Genomic DNA, 22,839 nt, shown 5'->3' with positions numbered 1-22,839 from the left:
ATGTATTTTTCACATCAATGGGGGGGCAAATGAAAAATCCTATTTTGGGCTGCTCTGCTATATCCTGTTAAAAATCAATTACCAACCCTCAAAATAACCCACAGAACACTTGGGGACACTTCAGTTGCTATACCCTGTGCTTTATCCACAATTTTAAAATACAAAAACGCCGTCTGATTTACCCCCTTCTTCCCAATGGACTCACTTGATGGGAAAAGGCCAGTCCTGCCATGGGGACCCTCAGGGTATCCGTCACCACAGAAGAAGGGGTCTGAAAATGTGCCTTTGTGACAGTAAACACACACTGTGCACAGATACAGAGACAGGAGAAACAAAAGAAGAAAAAAGAAAAGGGACTTGAGAAAGAAGTGAAAAACACTCCGAGGGGCAGCAGCAACAGAGGCGGAAACGCACGATGGAAGCCTGGCGTGAAGTGGGGAGAGAGCTGCGTGACTGCCTTCCCAGCAGACAGCCTGGAAGGGCCTGACAGACGTTCATTCCCGGGGGCTCCACTGCACGCGTGGCTCCCAGGTGAGCAGGTGGAAAACACAGCTGGGTCACACTGGAATGACTTGCAAAACAGAGAAATCTGAACTGGGCATTGGCCTGTCTTTAGTCAAGAGGATGGGAGGACATTACAGAGTGGCCTCCAACAGGAAGGGCCCAAGAGCAGCCACAGGGTGTACTTGGGATGAATGACAAAACGGAGATTAAAATGTTGAAATGCCTTTTTCTCGGGACCCAGAATCTTGGGAGCAGGGTTAAAAAGCTGACATTTGTTGGCTGGTACTCTAAAATACTCAGGTGCCCAGCTGCACTTTCCTACATCACCCCAGGGAAGATGAGTAGGTGTGTACAGGTGCGGGCTCTGGGCTGACTGAGTGTGCCTCTAATACACTTTATAGTGTATTCTTATAGTCCCTGATGAGGCAGGAGAATCTGATGGAGCAAAAGCTGGGGCACTTTCAAGACTCATGACTTCGAAGTTCATTATGGGCATGATGGTTATTTAGGGTCTTGCTTTTCCATCTTTAATAAGTCTCACCAATTAGCTAATTAATGCTTAGAATTGAAGGTAGGACCTTAAGTCACAGTAGCAGGTTCAAGGTCATAACTATTTATTAACCTTGTGCCCAAATGACAAAGTGATCCTTATTTTGTTGGTGAAACAAACATCATATTAACCTGTACTTATTGAACTTGAGCAAAAGCTCAAACAGAAACTGTTGAACAATTGCGCAATTCCCTGATGGCGAATGATTTCCTCTCTGTTCAAAATGAGTATTTCTGCACCAAACTGTACCAGCCTTGAGTAGAGGTGCTCAGGGACAGGAACAGGGCTCACCCACTGGGTGCTCAGTATCGATAAGATCTTGATGTGATCTGCTTTGAGACTGTGACGAGACACAAGAGGCAACTGATATCGTGAAAGAAGATAGGCTCTCCTTACACACAGGTCAACAAGCTTTTATGCAAACATCGGGTGCAGAAACTACTTAACTTCCCTTTACTTCTGGAGCTGGGTGAAATTTCCACTGTATCAGAGAAAGAGACAAATTGATTTGATAAGGCCCAGCATCACCAGCCCTCATATCTCCCAAGTCACAACTTTATCTATGATTTATTGATTATAAATTTATCATTTATAAAACAAAACTTTAATGAGCACTAAACTTGACATACTCACATTTTATTATCTAAAAAATAATCTACTCCAGCTCATGTGCACTGCTGAGAAAATGGACTTCCCCACCTTTTCTGGTCACCATCAGTGTCAGTGTGTGCACCAGAGGCTGACCCTCCCAGAGCAACGGCGACACTCATGCCTGAATACATGCATGTGGAGAGGGGAGCAGTAATTCCCGCACCCCCAAGCCAAACCATCTAGGCACCTTGAGAAGAACCTCTGTAGAACTGTAAGTTGGGACAGCAGAAATAACAGTCACGCATGGATTTGGAACATCCTTCACTCACACATAGCTTCTGTAACTAAAATGTAACTTCTGCTTTTGGAACAGATTAGAACCATAAATTTAATCCAGTATCTCCTAATAACCCCAGATGAAATAAATTTAATCTTTTTCTTAATTTAAAAAACACAGAAAATAAAACTTAGGGATAGCTAATTAATTTGCTGGATCCCCAGAATAAGATGGTGAGAAGGGACAATCTGGGCCCAGTTTAAAGGAAAGTAGAATGGAGTCGGTCTAGAAGAAACTGTCTCATATGAGACTCAAAGAGGAGGAAAGAGAGATGACGGGCAGGTAGAGCAGGGAGCTGCAGGACGTGAGAGATGAAGACGAAAGACTCAGGACGGAAGGGAAGAAATGTGCCCTGCAACTCAGCCCGCCGGCAGAAACGCTTCCTTAGCCGAGGTGGTCTCGTGCCCTGCACACTACACAACGAGACCATGCAGGCGCTTCCTTTCAAGAACCTGAGAACGTTGTTTGGAGCCTGTGTTTCATGGGAAATTCCATTTGATGGAAAAGTTAAAGGTTAAAAGTGGTCAGAGAATACAGTTAGGCAGAAATATGTGTCAACTATTAAGAAAACTGCATGGCTAGTTCTTACTGGCATTTTATGCTAAATAATTATTGGCTCCTTTTGTGCTCCTTCCATTTTTAGGAACCACTTCAAATGAGAGAGAGCTACCAAGTTAACAAGTGCAGGTTGAAGTGTCTCCCTGGTGTGAATGTGCAGATGGGATTCTGTGACTGACCTCTAGAGGGAATTTTATGTAAGAGGTCCCCAGGAGGGTAAGGTTACATAAGACTGGTCACTGCAACACGACCTGCTCAGTAAGAAAGCTCTTCCTCGCTGCCCAAAAGAACCCCCTTGAAACAACCGCTGCTGCCATCACAAGAAACTAAATGTTGACACCAAAGGGCATAAACAATGTAAAATATATCTCATACATATATATGTACATGTATATATATGTGTGTGTGTACACACACACACACACGTATAAAATTCTGCCGCCATCCCATAAGGCCCACACGTGCACCGAAGAGCCAGCACCTCCCCAGACCCACTCCCCTACCTGGGACGGCGGGGAGGTGGAAAAAGAGGTGGTGCACACTTCTTGAGAATCTTCCACGGAAGGATATGCTACTCCGGTGTCCTCGCCAGTGGTTCTATAGTGCAGAGAAAGGAAGCCAGGGATTTTATGGTGATGACGGTCAATTTTAGAAAGGACACGAAGAGATACAAGTTGTGACAACAATGGTTTCAGGCAGAGTTCACAAGGGTTCAGCAAGAGAGCTGTGTGGAGTCCTTCATAATTTCAAACTTTTCCATCCAGAGGTTCAAAATGGCTTCTTTTTTAAAACCCAAACATCTTACCTGACATATCATTTGAGAGTGTTTGCTTGAGTCTGGCCAGTGCTGGGGCCAAAGAACCGTCAGGAACAGACTGCAGTGAGAAAAAAGTCTAGACTACCGAAACAAACCTGCCCTTCAGCCTCAGAAGTCCTCCACATAGACAGTACCCTTCCTGACACACATCTACTCCAATCTCACAGAATTCCTGACTCTATCTATTTTCTGGGAACTAGGCCTCATGGTATTGAATTCTCACGTACAACTGAAATGTGCCAAGGGTAACCTGAAAACCATTTAATTTGCAAAGGTTACTGTCATTCTTGCAGTCTCGAAGTCAAATCACTACTGTCAAGATCCAACATGTCCAAGAATTTTCTGAGGCATTCCACCAGTGCCCCATGCCCACTGGTGAGTGCTGATAAAGGTGCTCCATGTACCTATGCAAGACGGATGCTCCTGCTAGCCAGTTTGGGAGAGTGCCTTTCACATTCCTCACCTGTAATTGCAGGGGTGCATGGGCGAGGAGCTGGGATAGGGTCGGTCCACAAAGTGATCGATGATAATCCCCATGATGGGCGGGGTCCTCTCAAATTGCCTGTAATGCAATAAGCAGATTGCAGTACTCATCAGATGCCCTGCTAGCCTCCCTGAAGTCCTCAGAGGGCCCTTCATCCAGTATCTATTAGCAGGGACCACCAGAGCCTTAATGGTCCCATCCTTACATATAAACCACCATTCCTACATGGCCTGCTCCGGGGCAGTCAGGTTCTCCAATGAAACAGGATCTCTCTGGATTCTATTTTTAAGAAGGGGACTGATTTTAGCAATGGCTAGGCGGAACTGTAGCCTTAGCTGTGGAATTTGGGTGAAAACAACTTCAGTATCTTTAGAAGAACTCTTTTGGATTCCAATGCTCTTTCCTCACCTGGTGGACATGAACGCCAAGTTAATTCTGTAAGCACAAGATAGAGTGATGGTGCCCACAGGGGTGCCCACTGTCCCAACACGCACAGTCTGGAAACCTAGGAGAAGAGAAAGAGTCAGCTTGTCCCCAGAACATGCGGACACTGCTCCCGACCTTTCTCTCCTGAACCACTCAGCTGGTACAACCTCTAGCACGATCTACTTAGCACCTTGAGTGTGTCAGTTTCGTGTGTGTGTGTGTGTGTGTGTGTGTGTGTGTGTTTCTTTCAATTAACTCCACACTGACCCAACATTAGCAAGGAAAGCAGTACTCTATTCCCAGATAAAACCACCTGCAAAGAGGCAAAACAACAGTTAACCCTAAAGCCTGAGCAAGTCCTACCCGCACTGTCACACACCCAGTGAGACAGCCAAGGGGCACCAGGAGTTTGTCACACAAACACCTCCAAAGTATGAAGCTGCTCCACTGCCATGCCAGAGCTAAGTCTGGAAGAGGCCCAGGCCTTGCAGATGACACTCCCGCCCAAGCTCTCCTGGTTTCCCTGGTTTCACTGTCAATTTTTCAGAACTGTTACTTACGAGAAATATTTAACATGATACATACCTTCCCCTAAGCCATTCAGCTGAACTTCCCCAAAATATATCCTGCAGGGAAGAAAGAAAAAGATATGTCACCTGATTCTTTATTCTAATGGCCACTATAGCAAAAACACCTAGAAACAAAATAAATAAAACAAACCTTTCTTTTCTTATCTACATGAACACCTCTCCACGTGGAGTAATAATGCTACTACTTCAATTAAGCTACAGGCAAGGGGGTGCATACGGAAAGGATTAGTTTAAAAAGGAAGTTTCTTCTTCCCCATCCTGTAATGTGTTTTTTTTTAAAGTACACCTACTGGGAAATAAAGAATACACACATAAAACTGGCACAGAAATCAGAACTACTATTAGAAGGTACTAGAGTTCTCCAATTGAGGTATGACCGGCCTGCAGCATTTGATTTATTTCAGGTGCACAGCATAATGATCTGGTATTTGGACATGTGAGAGAGTCACCACAGTGGGTCTGGTTAGCATTTGTCACCACACAGTCACAGAATTTTCTTTCTCTTGTGATGAGAACTTTTAAGCTCTACTGTCCTAGCAACTTTCAAATACGCAGTAGAAGGCACTAGAGTTTGAACAGTAGTCTTCAATCAAGAGTAGCTCTCTTCCCAGTCAGGGCACATGCTTGGGTTGCAGGCCAGTTCCCAGCAGGGGACACACGAGAGGCAACCATACATTGATATTTCTCTCCTTCTCTCCTTCCCTTCCCCTCTAAAGATAAATAAATAAAATTTAAAAAACAAACAAACACAAAAAGAGTAGCTCTCTGTGCTTGTCCCAAGTCATTCCAAAACAAACTGGTTAAAAAATGAGAAAATCTTTTTCAGCACAGAATAACTAGGTAAGATTATTCTAAAAATATAAAAACAATTAAACCTTCCCATGAGTCTCCCTTGAAAACTAATATAAAATTAGCTAAAATTCTGAATTATAAAACTCCGAAAATGTATTTTTAAATTTCTCAAACAATATTGTTATAAATTAAATCCACACATGGGTTTGTTTAATAAAAACTAGGCCCAGACAATGTACAAAGCCCTAAGGTTAGGCGTTAGGATGAGATAAGGATAAATTAGGGATGAGATTCAGGATACACCTGAAGCCTAGGTCTCACAGATTAAAGTCTGGTATGGGAGACAACAAATGCATATAAGTATCTGAAATAAATGCACGAGTGATAGCCACAGTAAAGCAGGATCAGCAAACTTTTGTTGAGAGGGTCAGACAGTAAATATTTTAGGCTTATTGGCCACACCATCTGTGGTACCTGCTCAGTTTTGCTGATGTCCTGCAAAAGCACCCACTGATGATACACATTGAATGTGGCGCCTATGTTTTAAAATAACTTTATTTAGCACTCTGGTTCCTCTTCATATCATATAAATCTTTCACCTTTTACTAAAATAACTTTATAAAAGTAATAAAATGGTCTGCTGGCACAGTTTGCTGACTCTTGCCATTAAGCAACATACAAAGTTAATTGCCATTAAGCAATATACGAACTATTAGTGAGGTTTTGCTAGATACAATCTAATAAAAAACTGACATTTAATCAGTTCACTATAAATTTGAATGCTGGTACAGTACTTAAAATAATCTAATTATGCTAAACTTATCCTTAGCTACACTCTTTATGCCATTCAGTTGCTAGGCAAAAGTTTTCCTCCTGGATTGCAGACAATAAAACTTCAGTTCAATCTTTAAGAACAACAAATTCAGCCCTGGCTGGTGCAGCTCAGTGGATTGAGCACGGGCTGCGAACCAAAGGGTCATGGTTTGATTCCCAGTCAGGGCACATGTCTGGGTTGTGGGCCTGGTCCCTGGTGGGGGCCACGTGAGAGGCAGCCACACACTGATGTTTCTCTCCCTCTCTTTCTCCTTCCCTTCCCCTCTCTCTAAAAAAAAAGAAAAAAGAAAAAAGAAAAAAAGAACAACAAATTCAGAATCACTTTTTGTAACATTATCAAATCTACAGGGTGAGAAAAGTAATAATACTGCTTAAAAAAAACAAGGTGGTTCTTTCATGTTATAAGGCTATACTGTTAATCTGTTAACAATATTATAAAACTTAAAAACAGCTAAATCTCCAATAAGATCACCTACTTCTTTCTCTCTGGTTCAAACCAGTTATTTGCATCCAAAAGCACTCCTAAATGATAAACAGTGAGCAATAAATGCTGTATTACTCCAGAGATACAAGATACAGGAAGAGTTTAAATACTGGTATGACAAGGACTAGGAGTCCTGGTTAACTAAGTTGGTAACCAGTCATATAATCTGGATCCTTATAAAATAACAAAAGTCAAGGGGACTTAGTATAGGTAAATGAGAGGTAAGAGTTAGAAAGTAATCTTTCTGTTGTGTCTGACTAAAAGTTTAGTGATTTGGAATACTCAACTTAAAACCTGGAAAGACTACAGAGAAGATGACAAAAACCTATCAAAGACTTGGAAAAAATAAATATGGGGAGGATTGCTAGATTATTGCTAACATTGTTAAAGAATGGCCCTGGCTGGTGTGGATCAGTGGATTGAGCACCGGGCCTGTGAACTGAAAGGTCACTAGTTCAATTCCCAGTCAGGGCACATGCCTGGTTTGCAGGCCAGGTGTCCAGCTGGGGGCATGCAAGAGGCAACCAATAGATGTTTCTCTCACACTTGCACTCTCCCTTCTCCTCTCCCTAGAAAATAAGTACAATAATAAATAAATAAATATAAATAATAAATAATAAATTGAACTAGTAGTTTGTTAGACAAAATGTTTTCATTTAACTCCAGAATATAAGGCGGCAGAATCTGCTCAGGACAGTCTGTTTTTTAAAGTTCCTTTTCCCTCTTGGAGGTCCTATCAATAAAACATACACAGGAATTATGACTGTGCCCAGACAAAAGGACAAAGAACCCGGTAGCCTTGGAAAGCTGAGTTCTTAACAGAGGACAGATAGACAATCATAGCAAAGCTATCACATCAGCTACCCAACCACCTGTCCGAAAATTAATCACAGAATACCCAAATGCCACTCAGACATGTGCAACATGATGGGGCTGAGAAGCAAATCAAGGAGGGTGAGCAGCCATGCTGTTTACCTGTATAATATGACATATTCATGCCCTTGTTTCCTGGAGAGTCTGTAAGCTGGTGTCACCCTAGTTATAGCAAGGAGAGACTTCAGCAGCAACGACAATCTGTTGTACACCGTGTAGGAAACTTTGATTTCTTTATCACACCTGTGAAGCACAGACACTATCAGCATTCCCCTATTCAACTAATATAAAACAAAGAACAGAATAGCAATGGATAGCCCTGGCTGGGTAGTTCAGTTGGTTACAGCATCATCCCAATACACCAAGGGGGCAGGTTCAATCCCCAGTCAGGGCACATACAGGAATCAACCAATGAATGCATAAATAAGGGGAACAACAAATTGATTTTTCCTTCTCTCTCTAAAAAATAAAAAAAATTTAAATACAATGTATATAGAGATATTACTTATGTTCCATCTATTGACTGAGACTAGCTTGTTATCATTACTCAAATTCTGATTGAACATAAACTTTTACAGTTCAAATACACCAGTCGGAGTATGACAGCCAACAGAGACGGCTGCAAATTAAGCACTAGAAGTGTTCAAAATTAAATTTATTATTAAAACATGCTCTGAACTGAAGCTGTAATTAGAGTTCTTTGTCAGTTTACTACAGATTGTTGAGCTAAACCAATAAACCAAAGTTTTACTTTCTCATTCCCTGGACACAGGGAGATGGGCACCAAAGGGCACCCAATGCATTTTTTGTAGCTTTGAAGCAGTTATCTAAGAAATAAAGGAACACACTTAAAAATGATAATTCAATGTTTCAATTATACCAATGGAGATGCAAACACAGTTTCAATGTACTGTTTCATGAGCTGCCTACCTCTATACATCTGTTGGGTAGTGAACTTTTGGACTATAACCTGGCAATCACTCTCTACTTTTAAATACTGCTCATACCACAGATACTTATTACTGAAATTTTTCTTTTGATATGTTGCTATTTCCTCAATTTTCCTACAGTACAATCTTGCAAACTGAAACTTGAGGCAGGAAATAACCTAATCTGCCTTAAAGAAGAAAATGGAGGCGGGGAGTAACATGCATTTCCAATCATGAGCAAGTGGTGTATAAAGGAGTAGGGAGGAGAAATCTCACTGGATTTCTGCCACTCAGAAAACAGACAAACTAGAGTAGTCATGTTACAAGAGCTCCCAAGAGATTTAATCAAAGAACTGTCTGTACCCTGGGAAAACAACAAACTCTTTTCAGCTCGCTCTCTGCCCCTTTCCCTGTCGAGTCTCTCTGCACCAAGGCTCCCTCTGAAGGTCATCTCTGTACTAGGGCTGGAAGCCAAGCATGAAGCAAACTGCAGCAAAGACCTATTGGTTTCATCGAGTGAGTGGCACAACCTCCATGACTGGTAACAAAGCCCTGCTTTTCACAGGATGTCATCTGCTTTATCCTCAGTTACCAAAACCAAGGAACCTAAGACAGAGAACTTACTTTTCATTCATTTCAAGACACCAAATTTCTAGTTCCATGGAATCTCCCTATAGATGGGACAAATGAAAGATATTTCAATTTTATTTGTTTTTTAAAAATTATCTTCTTTTTTCTTATTACAAAGCACTATAGAATCATTATAAAATACATTATGAAGTATAAAAAAGCAAAAAGAAAAAAGTTACCAACTTATAATCCATCAGCCACTTCTCTAAATGAAAGTGAAGTCATATCACATATACTACCTTATTAACAAATACTACACGGAATTTTCATTATAATGAAAAAGTCTGCATTATGTGAAATGGTTGTATAATATTCCAGTACAGGACCATCATCTACCAAGTCAGTCCCCCCATGCTTGTTGGACTTAGAGGTTGTTTCTAATTTTTCACTGTTACAAACATCATTATGAAAAATAGCCTTGAGATCAAAACTCTGCATGTACCCTGAATTAATTCCTTAATGCAAATGTCCAGAATTAGAATTATTAGTTCAGAGAGTATTTACACTTCTAACACCTTGGCTATGTATATCCAAACTGCTCTTCAGTTAGGCCGACACTTCCAATGATGAGGGAGCCTTTCCTTCCAATTCCATAGGGGGAGCTTTTAGGTGATACAGCAGTTAAAGAACACCTTAACAAGCTCCTTATTTTTTATTATTTTTAGCTGTCTGATATCTTTAGCCAAACTGTTCAGTCTCTCCCTGTGTCACTCTGAACAGACTCAGGCTAGTGGGTGGGAAAGAAAAGACTAAAGCCAGAACCCCTCAACCAGGTAATAACCCAATGTGTGACTTGGTGAGAAAGCTAGTCACATACTTCTGAACACAAGTAACCTTTTACTAATCCACTGGAAGAGGGTTATTCTTTTAGGTTTGAGAGTAAACTTGTGTAAGTTTGTGGAACAGACAATTGTATTTATTCTAGATCAAATTTAAATATGTATCCTTAACCCATATCCTTTTCATTATATTATTAGTTCTAAATGACATGATGAATTTGAATTCTCCTTGTTCCCCCCAAAAATCAGGGAATGGACTGGCTAGTAGAAATATCCATGACAAGAGGGTGTGGTTCCTCCAGGCCAATCAGAATCGTTTATAGTCGGACTTCACAGATGCCTGGGAAATGAGAGAGTTCTGCTAGGGATTCCTTTTGGACTCCCTATAAATCCCTACAAAAAATACTTTACAGTATAATCTGGCAATTCAATAAAGAATAGTTTTGTTTTATTTGGTTCCAAGGTTTCCATGGAACCAAATAAACTCATCAATAGCTAACTACATGCTATCCCAGGCACCGCATTAGGCACTGAGATGATTATTTATCTACATTGTGCCTCATTTCAAAAAGACTCTGAAGACATACAAAGACACATAAGATGTAGCGCAGCCACTGACCTCAGGAACAGACGTGTGGAGTAGGAACAGGAACAGGTAAGAATCTCCTGTCATATGTAACGTTAGACACTTCACAAATAAGGATCAAGTGACAAAATACTGCAGCTCTGCCAACACTGTGACACATGTGCTGGTCCAGGGGTGGGGGTGGGGTGAGTAATTTGGCCAAAGTCACTCAACTGGGACCTGCACTTGGGTCTGTGTGGCTCCAAACTCCACCTGCCACTCATTATACCATACAGCCTCACAGTCTCGTAGGAGAAAAAGACTAACAAACATACAAGTAACAATACCTGCCTCAATCCTAACAGAATTAAGGTGAGTGAAAAAATATCAATATAGCGAGTTTCACTCTAGAACCAAATAGAAACAAAGTACATGGAAGTCTAAAGAGAGGTGTCACTTCTCTCTCTCTAGAAGGGGGAAGGTTTTCTAAAGGATAAGTAGAAACATGTCATATATAGATGACATACGTGTCAAACGTGTGTCATATACAGATGAGAGTGACGAGAGTACTCCAGGTGGTTGGAAGAATAAATGAGCAAACTGTGACCTCCTCAGAGAACGACAAGAAGTTCAGAGAGGGAAGGGGCAGGAACAGGGCTGAGGTGGAACTGGAGTGTGAAGAGCTCTGAGGGCCAGGTTATGGCACCAGCCGGCGTAACCTTACCTCGGAAGTCTTGAGCGAGATCTCCACACACATGGACCTCCCGACGGCAGGCAGCTGCCCTGCCAGCGCCTTCTTTGCTTCATGTGTAACCTCTGGGATGTCTTTGATTGCCAGGTTAAACTAGAAAACAAAAGGGACTCGTCACTCACAGAAAGTGTTATGGAAACGGCCCTGACCGGTGTGGCACATTGGCTGGCCATTGTCCCACAAAGGGAGAGGTCATATGTGTGATTCCCCGTCAGGGCACACACCTGGGTTTCTGGCCAGGTCGTCAGTCCGGGCACTACCGAGAGGCAACCAATTGACATTTCTCTCTCACATCAATGTTTCTCTCCCTTCCTTTCTCCCTCCCTCTCTCTAAAAATAAGTACATAAATCTTTAAAAATAAATAAATACTAAAAAGAATCCTTTCTTTAAGAACAAAAGTATTACAGACTGTATGTTGGGTAATGCAGGTATTGCTTTGCCTGATTAAGACACCCATTCACTTCTTCCTTCCCCATAAGAGGAACCTGCATCAAAGCCCCAAAACTCAGGCTGAAACTGCTAAGGACAGACATTATTAACAAGATATTTCTGTTTTCTAAAGACTCAGCTTTTCACCTGAAACAGCAGAAAACCAAGAACCAAATAAATCCAGGACTAACATTCAATACAGAACATACTTCCCAAGTGAATGGATCAATCAGAATTAGACATTTTAATGTTATAAATCAGTAATACTACAAACAGTATCCCTTACTACTGCCCTCTGATTCCAAGTAACCAACACTGCAGTGTACCCTTAGCAAACAATAGAAATTTTACCCAATCTGAACCCGTTGGGGACGAAGATGAACGAGTACAAATCTTTTCTCCAAGTCGAGCCTGGACAATCACTTGAACAGTCTAAAAAAAACAAAAACAACAAACAAACAACAAAAAAAATTGAAGATGAAAAGTCTTAAATTAATTTGGCTTCAAATAAGGATTAAAGCCCTCCCAAAAGCAGGGTTTAAAAGATGCCAATAATCGTAAACTATCCTCCAGGAACTTAAAACGTTCAGAGACAGATAGAAAAAACACTACACAAAAAGAACACCGTAAATATTCCTGAGTACACAGTGTCAACCAATTAGAAGAATTATAGTTTGAGGCTTGGAATCTGCCACGTTCGCACATGGCAGAAGGAAAGCTGCGCGTGGTGGCTCTGACTTTCATAAAGAAACAAGTCCAACAGTGGGTGTGAATATTCATTGCCATACACTTATGTAATCATAGTAGATTTAAACCAAAGACTCCAGTTATTCATATCTTGTGGCCCATATGGCAAAAGTCTTCCAACTACTTTTACAACCAGAATCTACTGCCTGAATTGTACTTACATGGCAACATTTGAAAGGAAGGAGTGACAGAGGTGGGAAGGATTTTTAGATTTAGGAAGATGTAACTTCTAAACCACTCAAGACCCTGGCCAGAGAGCTCAGTTAGTTAGAGCGTCGTCCTGATACACCAAGGTTGCGGGTCTGATCTCTGGTCAGGGCACATACAAGAATCAACCAGTGAATGCATCAGTAAGTGGAACAGAAATCGATGCCCGTCTGTCTCTTTCCTGCTCCCTATCTCTTTCTCTGAAATCAATAAATAAAAACAAAAAAAATAAAGCATTCAAAATTCAGTTTTAATCCCTCATTTAGCAGAATGGAATAATACATGAGAGTCAGACGTTTTGAGTTACGGGATGCTTTGGGAATGATGCCCAAAGTGCTGTCCATTCCAGTCCCCGGCCCTCATTCCCACTATGAGGGAACAGACAGACAGATAACCTGGCACAGCAGTTTGACATTTCTGCAAACAGCCTTGCAAAAAAATTTTTTTTGAACAAGTAGCTGTGGAACGTTGGAAGCTACTTTTTAGTTACACCCCCAGTACCACCCCCAAACTTCACAGTTTGGTTTACAACCGACAGAAGTATCCATTAGAATGGGCAAGCTACAAGCTGTTATGCTATATTTCTAAAAAGGGAGAAGCATGGAAGTTATTTCCAACAGTTCTAGGCTCAAGAAAATGGATATATTACCTTGAGGGCAAAAAATTTAATGAATTTGTCCAGGTCCTTTCTGTCCTGGGAATTGAGATCAGTTTCCATTGCCTATGGGAATCTAAAACAGAGGAAAAAATGTTGAAGAATTGTGACTAATATCTTTTGAAAGGGACTGTTACACCAAAGCACAGAGATGGTATTGTCTACAAGCTCTGTAAATAGTCATGTGGGAGGGGGAAAAATTCCCCTCTAACTAAAGATACCAAAGTGAAAAATACTAAGACACTATCTTTTGAGGAAAATAAATTCTACACAAAGAGCTAAATCTAGGGACCTAAAAATGAATAAGGACAAGCCATTTTACCTGAATCTGAACCTTTAAGCTTTCAACATAACTTATGTATTAAAAATGTTTTAATATCCAACATATTGAAAACTGTTTTAATGAGACAAAAACTTTGTTAAAACATAAAATGAGTTAATTTACATTCCTTCAAAAGGCCACTAAATCAGTTTAACTTTGGGGAGGTTTATGGACCCTTCTGAGAATCTGATGGCAAGACAAGCCCTTTCTCCAGAGAAATGTCCATAAAACATTTGGATATGAGTGCAGGGGGGTCATGGAGTTCATGACGCACACCATAATATCCCCAGGCTGAAACAGTCTGAAATGGGGCTGACACGAGGAAGACAGCATCTAGGAAGAGAAGAACATGAACAAAGAGGTATAAGCAACAGAGCAAAACACCTTTGGAAGTATTAAGTATTCCCATTTTTCAGAGCACTGTGTACAGATGGGGAAGCACTATGGCTGCTTGGGGCCAGACCAAGAGAGTCTTAAATGCAATGCTAAGCCTGGTCTGTGCCTAGTACTCTGGAAGTGGCAGCCCCCTCAATGCATTTGAGGGGCGGAAGTAACGGAGTGCTAGTATTATCTGAATGGTGCTTGACAGGCAGCTTTGCTGGCATGTTGTACAATAGTTTTGGGTATAAAAGGCAGGAAAACCAATTAGGTTCTTGGCAATAACTCAGGCTTGTGGGCCAGGCTAAAACTCTAGTTACAGACATGGTTTGGAATAGTATGGATGGGAGATACTTGAAAGGAAGAGCTGAAAGGATTTAAGGATTGACTGCAAAAAGTTTAATAGGGTTTCAGTTAACAAAAACAGGGAAGCCAGAGACAGCTGGTTTTAAGCTGTCTTTGGTTTTAAACCAAAGAAGAGTTGAAATAGGAAGTAAGGAGTACAAGAATAGATATGTATTAATGTGTACACATGTATGTATCTGAATATATGTATACATATATATGTATATATTTTTAAAAAACCACTACTCTTTATTGAGATATACTTACATGTAGTAAAATGTACAAATCTTGGGTAGACAGCACAATAAATATTTTTATATGTATACACCCTTATAACTGCAATCCAGATAAAGTTACAGAACACTTCCAAAAGTCCAGAAGGCTCCTTTGTGTCCCCTCAGTCAATAAACCCACCAAAAGGTAATCATTACTCTGACCTCCATTACCATAGATTAGGTTTATCTGTTCTGAACTTCTTATAAATACAATCAAATAATACTAACTCTTGTGTGTATCCTCCTTTCCCCCCCCAGACAGTCAATGTTTTACTCTAATGCAGCTGCAAAAGTTTCACCTTCATGATCTATGGAAGGACTTGGAATCATTCTAAGGCATAGCTTTCTGAGAATATAGTCGCAGACTGTCAATGGTCAAGGTGCTACCATTAAGAAAGAATTTAGACGAGGGATGCAGAGAGCAAGGCAGGCAAGGGTATCAGTGAAGGTAAAGCACACTTGGGAGATTTCCAAATGCGGACTCAGACCTGAGTGCCATGTGTAGCTTCCCTTACTCAGTAAAATACCTGTAAGATTCATTTATAACATTCAATTAAATTGCTACTATACATGTAGCAATTTATTCTTTTCATTGCTATGTAGCACTCCACTTGATGAACAGACTACAATCTATAGTCTATTTATAAACCCTACTGTTGACAAACAGTTGGGTTGTATCCTATTTTTAGCTATTACGTTCCTGCGCCAAGTCTTTTGGTGGACAGAAACACTCACTGCTGGTGGACATAAAGCCAGGAGTTAATGATGGCTGACGGAGTATACCTGTGTTCAGCTTTAACAGACACTGCCAAACCGTCTTCCAGGATCTGTACCAATAAACACCCTCAGGAGGAAGGCATGAGAGTCCCAGGTGTTCCACATCTGTATCGCCACGTGGTAACTCTAATTCTTTAGTTTTAACCCTCCTGGTAGGTGTATGGGAACATCTCGATTAACGTGCATTAAAATGATTAAATCAGTGGTTAGACAGTGATGCATTTCCCCTACTATTGCCTTTTCATATACTTATTAGCCATTTGGATATCCTCTTTTGTGAAATGCTAGTTTAAGCCTTTTGTCCATTCAAAAAATTACGTCATTGCCCTGGCCAAGTGGTTCGGTTGGCTGAAGCATTGTCTAGATACACCAAGGTCTCAGGTTTGATCCCTGGTCAGGGCACATATAAGAAGCAACCAATGAATGCATAAATAAGTGGAACAACAAACTGACGTCTGTGTCTGCCTGTCTGTCTCTCTTTCTCTCAGATCAACCAATAAAATTTATTTAACAAAAAAAAAAGAAGAAGAAAGAAAATAAAGACTACGGGAAAATATCTACATAAAAGAGCCATAAAGAGAAATGCAAGAACTAATCAGAGAAATAGGAGGCAAAATGTTTTCCTAGCAGTTTTCATTGAAACTGAGGGGAAATTAACGTTTCAAGTTTAAAGGAATGGTCAAATAACATAAAGCTCTTGTCCACAAGAGAAGGCAAAAAATTAGGTCTACCCATCTTAGGTTTTCAAGCTGGGATTCTTTAACAATAAAAAACAGATTAAGAAGAAAATGAGTTTATTACTATGTACAGCACACATCAGGTAAGAGAAACTTCAGTGACAATAACTGAAAAGTAGTGGCTTAGAACTGCAGCTTATACGGGATCGTCAACATAGAACAACATGTTGGCAGAAAAAAGACAGGACGAGGGAAAGCAGTTTTAGGCATCCAGGGGCTACAGCTGCGGGAAGGTAAAGAAATACATGGGAGGAAACTCGGGTGAGCTTTGTCTGCCCAGTCCTCTGGGGCCTTCCCTGAGCTGGTAAGAGTCTGTCTCAATAAAAGGAGGATTTATAGCTTGCCTTTAGGTAGAAAGGGGAGAGAGCGAAGAAAGGTTTTCCTACATTTGCTTAATTGCCTTTAGCTCATAATAATTTATTTTGGGTGACATTCTGGTTTCCTTCACCCTCAAAAGGTGAGGAAAAGGCCACTGGCATTGCATTGCTAAAGACCTTTGAAAGGATGGTTTCTTAAAGAACAGATCCGGCTTCTTGGGAGAAGTTAAACAGGAAAAGAGCTCAAGCTGTTCTGTTAAAAGGATCTTCCCTGCAGGATAGGGATATCTCTCAGCAAATGTGTAAGGAGGGAGAAGAAATCAATGAAGGCAAAATAAAACACCTTTGAAAAAAATAATTATCAGGATGAGATGCCACAGGAGAGCCCACCGTGATCACATCAGGTTAAAGCTTGCAGTGGTCCAAATTATAAAGGATGTATCTTTGGGGGCCTCACATCTGTATGTCGGACAGCATTTGTAATGGATACCCACTTTAGATCTAGTTAAGGACACTAACAAATGTTAAAGTAAAAGTAAGAAGATCTTTTAAGGGGTTGAACAGCGCAAGGCCCTGAGGCCCCATGGAAACCCAGTGAGAGGAGATTAGTGCTGAGGGACCGTGGGCCCTTGGCTCCCACTGAGTGGGGGCTGTGTCCCACCAGCAGAGCACCTACCGACTCGAACAAGGACTGGCGCCATGACTCCTGGGACTTACTGTGCCGGGGAAGCACTAAAAGGATTATGTAACTAGAATTAGTTAGTGAGCCCAAAGGGGCGAGGTCTCCTCTGGGGAAACAATGACCTCAGGCATCAGAGCTTGCTGTCCCCTTGGAGCCTAATCCACCTTTCTTTACAACAGAAGTGCAACAGACGTGTGAAACAGGGCACGAATGGAGCCATTTCCAATGGAGCTGGAGCAGCCATTCCAGAGCAATGTGCTGTACTATGCTCCTTGAACCTTGGGATAGGACAAACCACCCGACTGGGCTAAACCACAATTGTTTTATAAAGAATTGTTTTTAAAGTCAATAAAAAAGCTGATATCCTGATAACAAGGACTGATTGTTATGGGCCTTCTATCTGAAGACAGAATCAGTAACCAACTTCGATAGCCAAGAGTAGCTCAACTTGTCAGCACCGATAGAAATTTTTTCTTCTTTTCATGTAATTATTCATTTCCTTTTTCTCACAAAACCCCACTGCTTTCATCCTGTAACAGGGCACTGTTTGGGTTTTTGCCCGAATCTGCGGTCACCGGGGTACCATTCCTTGATCCTATGTTCCCTCTCATTCTGGCTTTTTAACTTTAGGTTAATATAAGGTTAACACTATGCTTTGCTCTTCGTAAAATTCCTCCTTTGAGTGCTCTAAGGACTATAAAGGGAAATTTGGTACAACCATTATGTAAAAAGAGGTCTACAATTGACTTTTTCCTTTTTTGTGCCCTTTACCTAGCCAGTAACTCATACAAACTCCTTTATATTTTCTGCATTTTCATTTCCGTAGCACCTTACACAGGTCTCATTTCTTATCTGGAAGAGACTTATTTGGTTACTTTACGTTTGAAAGGGAACAGGATATGCCATCCCAAAATATGCTGCTATGGTGTAAAGATTATTTTAAGAGGAAGACATTTGAGATTCAAAAAATGTAGAAAGAAACCTTCTTAGAGCTTCCCTTATCTTACAGCAGAAACTTCTGAGAAATGAAGACTGCCATAAATTCCCATTACCGGTTGGCTCCTTACTCCCGGGAGAGAGACTGTGCATAAACGTACTGCCAGTCCCCTCTCTGGGGGAGTTTCACCTACATAAACAAATATTATCACAAACTTTCTGAACTCTCATTCATTCTCCTAAAGACCTATTTGTGTGTCCTAAAGACATAAAAGCCTTTCCCCCTTGCTACGTTCTCCTACTAAGTTAGGGTATGTCCTAGGTTCTGACCACCTCTGAGTTATTCATCACTGAGCACTCCTGTGGCATACAGTTTGCAGGTGTTAATAACCTGTCTTTTCTCTTTCTAATGTGTCTTTTGTCCGTTTAATTCGAAGGTCCTTAGCTACTGAACCTAAGAGGGTACCAAAAAAGTTTTCCTCCCCAATACCTTCTTCTAGATTTTATGGTAAATTAAACCTCAGGCAAACTGCGGAAGGACTAATCTTAGTGATGTCCCCGCATAAAACCCCAGAGCCAAGTGCTGCATGATCAAGAGGATACAACATTCCTAGAGAAGCAATAAAGACGTTTGCTACCTACCATGGCAAGGTTGGGAGGTAGGCAAGTCACTCTCAAAACTTGAAAAGGCCGAGTCATGAAAGTTCACAGCCACAGACCCAAAATTACACTATCTACATGGGTGGTAAGGAGACAAAAAGCCAAGAAACTAACCTAAAAAGTGGCTCAACACACTGAAAGCCCTAGAAACAGGCAGAAGCAAGCCTGAAAGAGCTTTGGGAGAAGCCTTCACAGCCCTGCTCAACAGCCTGCGGCCCACCCACACTCATAACCCTTCCTCCCAGCTTTTAGCTAGATGAATTCATAATTTAAAAATTTACAGACTGCATATGGAGATAAAACACCAAAAACTCAAAAGTATGATAAGCTACACATCTGAGACACAGTAGGCAAATTATGAAAAATTATGCTTATCTGTGAATTGTTTTTTTTAAATTTATTTTATTGTATTTTCTCTATTACCATTTATCTCCCTATACCCTTTTCCATCTCCACCCACTTCCTCCTCACCCACTACATGAGCTTGTTAAACGTGTAAAAGAAAACAGATATTATATATGGGTCTTTCTTCTTTTCCTTTTTCTCCAAGTACTTTCTTGCTTTTCTTAGTCCCTCTCTGTTCTTCCTCTCCCTTTTAATGCACAAAATACAACCCAGATAAATATGCTATTGCTGTCCTCTTTAAATTTTTTAATTTGCGAAAACAGTGGAAATTTAGTTTTTTCTCCCAGAAAACTAAATGTTGTTGTATTTAAATGACTTTAAGCTAACTTTAAAAAAAGTTTTTATCATGAGAAATTTTAAACAGTATTCAACATCAATAATGTGGGATAAGGTTTGCCTTTAGTCTCTGCCAGAAACACACATTTCTTTTTCCCTGGAAGAAAATAATGTTCCTCTAGCCCACAAATTATCTTGACAATTTTCCATATACAATGTCTGGTACATATTAAAATAAACTAGCCATTCATAGACACGAACCCAAACAACCAAAATCCAACAGACACAATAGGCATTAAACATCAGAAACATATTAATAATTATCAGACAGAATTTAAAATTACTGTGCTTAGTATGTTCAATTAAATAAAGCACTAAATTCAGAATTTAACAGAGAACTAGAAACTATGAAAAGAACCAAACAGAAATTCTAGAACTAAAAAACAAAAACCACTAAATGAAGAACAAAATGATTGGTTGAGTCTAACAGATTAGACCAACAGAAGATACAAATATTGCAAGGGAACATAAGCCAAAAGAAAATATATCCAGAATGAAGAACAGAAAGGCAGAAGGATGGAAAATAACGACAAGCATACAAGAGACACAAAGTAAATATATACCTGTGGGACGCTTTTCAGAGTGAACCGGCTTTAAGGGGATTTAAGGTATCCCCCACGGCAACAGATACAAAATGAGACTTGAGGGTATCTGAGACACCGAGGACACAGGGAAAGGTTGTGCAGATGGAGTCCTGCACATAACATATGTGCAGATGGAGTCCCAGAGGGCAGGAGAAACAATGCTATGAAATGCACAGCTGAGAATTTTCATGTAAATAGGCAAAGAAAAATAAAGTGGATAAATGTTGTCAGGCCACATTACCAGGGAGTCACGAAAGTGAGCAATACACTCTAATAGTACATTAACTCGGAGTCAATGCAGATTCTCCTGTAGGTAAAGGTGCAGAGACATTAATCTGAATACAGAAAGGAAGAGAAGACAAGTAAAGGGACTAGAAGCAGAGACATCAGTGAGAAAGCCATTTCAGTAATCCCACCATTACTGAAATAATGCAGGATTATTTACACAAGAAATTAAGGCAACACATCAAAAGATGAAAGGCAAATAATTTCAAAAAAAATAACTGAATAGTTAGACAAGAGATTATATAAAAATGACTCTAGACAGTATCTCTACTCCTTAAAACTAAGAAAAGTTAGTATCTATTACTTTCAGAAAACAATTTTTTAAAGATTTTTATTCATTTATCTTTAGAGGGGAAGGGAAGGAGAGAGGGAGAGAAATATCAATGTATGGTTGCTTCCCACTGGGAACTGGCCTGCAACCCAGGCATGTGCCCAGACTGGGAATCCAACCGCGATCCTTTAGCTCGCAGGCCTGCGCTCAATCCACTGAGCAACACCAGCCGGGGCCAGAAAATAATTTCTATGTTTTCCAGTTTTTAACAGAATCTTTTAATGTTGTGGATTCAGGCTTAAAAAGCTCAATATTGTATATTAGGAACAGTTAAGAAAGAAATAGTTAAGTTCAAGGGCAAACTGAACAAAACAGTCATTTCCCCACTTTCAGGCACCAGTTATTATTAAAATATAAAGAACCTTTTTCCATTTTGAAAGTTCTTTGTACTTCTGGTCAAGATGGAGGCACAGGCGGACACACTTCGCCTCCTTCCACAACCACAAGAAGAATCACAACTAACCTCAAAACAAAAAACCTCCAGAACTGCCAGAAAATCGAAATGTATGGAAGTCTGACAACCGAGGATTTGAAGAAGCCATATTCATCCAGAGAGTTAGGAGCGGCAGGGAGCCAGGGAGCTGGCGGAAAGGACATGGTGTGGCACAGAGAGGCAGCAGCAGAATGGGCAGTCACACACTCACGGGTGGTGGATAAAAATCAGAGGAAGTGATCGATCCCAGTCCAAGACCCAAAAAACCTTGGGAGCGAGTGATCCCAGTCCAAGACCAGACCACACAGCCCAGGGTTCCAGCAATGGGAAGAAAGCTTCCTAATCTCTGGCTGTAAAAACCAGTGAGGGCACCCTGGCTGGTGAGGCTCAGGGGACTGAGTGCCAGCCTGCATACCAAAGGGTCACCAGTTCAATTCCCAGTCAGGGCACATGCCTGGGTTGCAGGTCATATTGCAGTTGGGAGTGTGTGAGAAGCAACCACACATTGATGTTGCGCTCCCTCTCCATCTCCCTCCCTTCCTCTCTCTCTCTAAAAATAAAATCTTTTTTTTTTTAAGAATTTTTATTTATTTATCTTTAGAGGAAAGGAGAGAAGGAGAGAAACATCAACGTGCAGTTGCCTCTCATGAGTCCCATGCTGGGAACTGGCCTGCAACCCAGGCATGTGCCCCAACTGGGAATCGAACCTCAACTGTGTGGTTTGCAGGCCCGCGCTCAATCCACTGAGCTACACCAGCCAGGGCTAAAAATAAAATCTTTAAAAACTTCTAAAAAAAGAAAGAACAGAAAAAAAAAACACCAATGGGGTTGAGGCAGCAGAAGAAACTATCTGTCTCTCAGGAGAGTCCGTTTAAGGGGACTCATGGGCTTAGAACTAATGCAATGCCACCCACTCTGGGCATCATCATCGGGGCAACAACTAGAAGGGTGCCAGTCACATATGGCAAGTGGACGAAGTGATGGGGCGAATGCCAGGGAAGCCTCTAGGAGCCAGGCAGTGACACGGTCCCCTGTCCGACCCCTCCCCCGCCACAATGCCACAAAGTGGTGAAGTGCATGGCCCTGCCCTGGTGAATACCTTAGGTAAGGCACTGCTCCACACAACTTAAAAGATACGCCAAGACAGGGAGTCAAAGCAGGTCTACCTAGTACATACAGACAAACCCAGGGAGGCTGCCAAATTGAGGAGACAAGGAAACATGGCCCAAATGAAAGACTAGAACACAACTGCAGAAAAAGAACTAAATGAAATGGAGATAGCCAACCCATCAGATGCAGAGTTCAAAACATTGTGCTCAGGATGCTCAGAGAACTCGCTGAATGTGGCAAAAACATAAGGGAAGAAATGAAGGCTACAGTAGGTGAAATAAACAAGAATCCACAGGGAACCAACAGTGACAGGAAGGAAGTTGGGATTTAAATCAACAACTTGGAACATAAGGAAGAAATAAACATTCAAGCATAGCAGAATGAAGAAAGAAT

General features: G+C 41.0%; 1 protein-coding gene across 8 annotated transcripts in view; it reads right to left on the bottom strand.

Annotated features, from left to right (window-relative positions):
• ATG13 (autophagy related 13) overlaps positions 1-22,839 on the bottom strand; it is a 40,185-nt gene that overhangs the window by 12,671 nt on the left and 4,675 nt on the right. For 5 of the 8 annotated variants that reach the window (XR_005063918.1, XM_037027971.1, XM_037027972.1 and 2 more), the window contains 10 exons: positions 13,528-13,609; positions 12,276-12,356; positions 11,468-11,587; positions 9,394-9,440; positions 7,943-8,083; positions 4,853-4,893; positions 4,250-4,346; positions 3,821-3,919; positions 3,044-3,137; positions 206-304 (listed from right to left, as the gene is read on the bottom strand). Coding sequence is in view for 7 of the 8 variants with exons in the window: in XM_037027971.1 (XP_036883866.1) it covers positions 206-304; positions 3,044-3,137; positions 3,821-3,919; positions 4,250-4,346; positions 4,853-4,893; positions 7,943-8,083; positions 9,394-9,440; positions 11,468-11,587; positions 12,276-12,356; positions 13,528-13,596 (888 nt within the window). In the remaining variant the exon portion in view is untranslated. The remainder of the gene's footprint in view (positions 1-205; positions 305-3,043; positions 3,138-3,820; positions 3,920-4,249; positions 4,347-4,852; positions 4,894-7,942; positions 8,084-9,393; positions 9,441-11,467; positions 11,588-12,275; positions 12,357-13,527; positions 13,610-22,839) is intronic. The other 3 variants (XM_037027974.1, XM_037027976.1, XM_037027977.1) reach the window with 2 other exon arrangements.

This window comes from Sturnira hondurensis, unplaced genomic scaffold, assembly GCF_014824575.4.
Source record: "Sturnira hondurensis isolate 20B ecotype Veracruz unplaced genomic scaffold, ASM1482457v3 Scaffold0019433, whole genome shotgun sequence".
NCBI lineage: Eukaryota > Metazoa > Chordata > Mammalia > Chiroptera > Phyllostomidae > Sturnira > Sturnira hondurensis.
The sequence above is the reverse complement of the archived record's forward strand: the minus strand, read 5'-3'. Positions and strand labels throughout refer to the sequence as shown.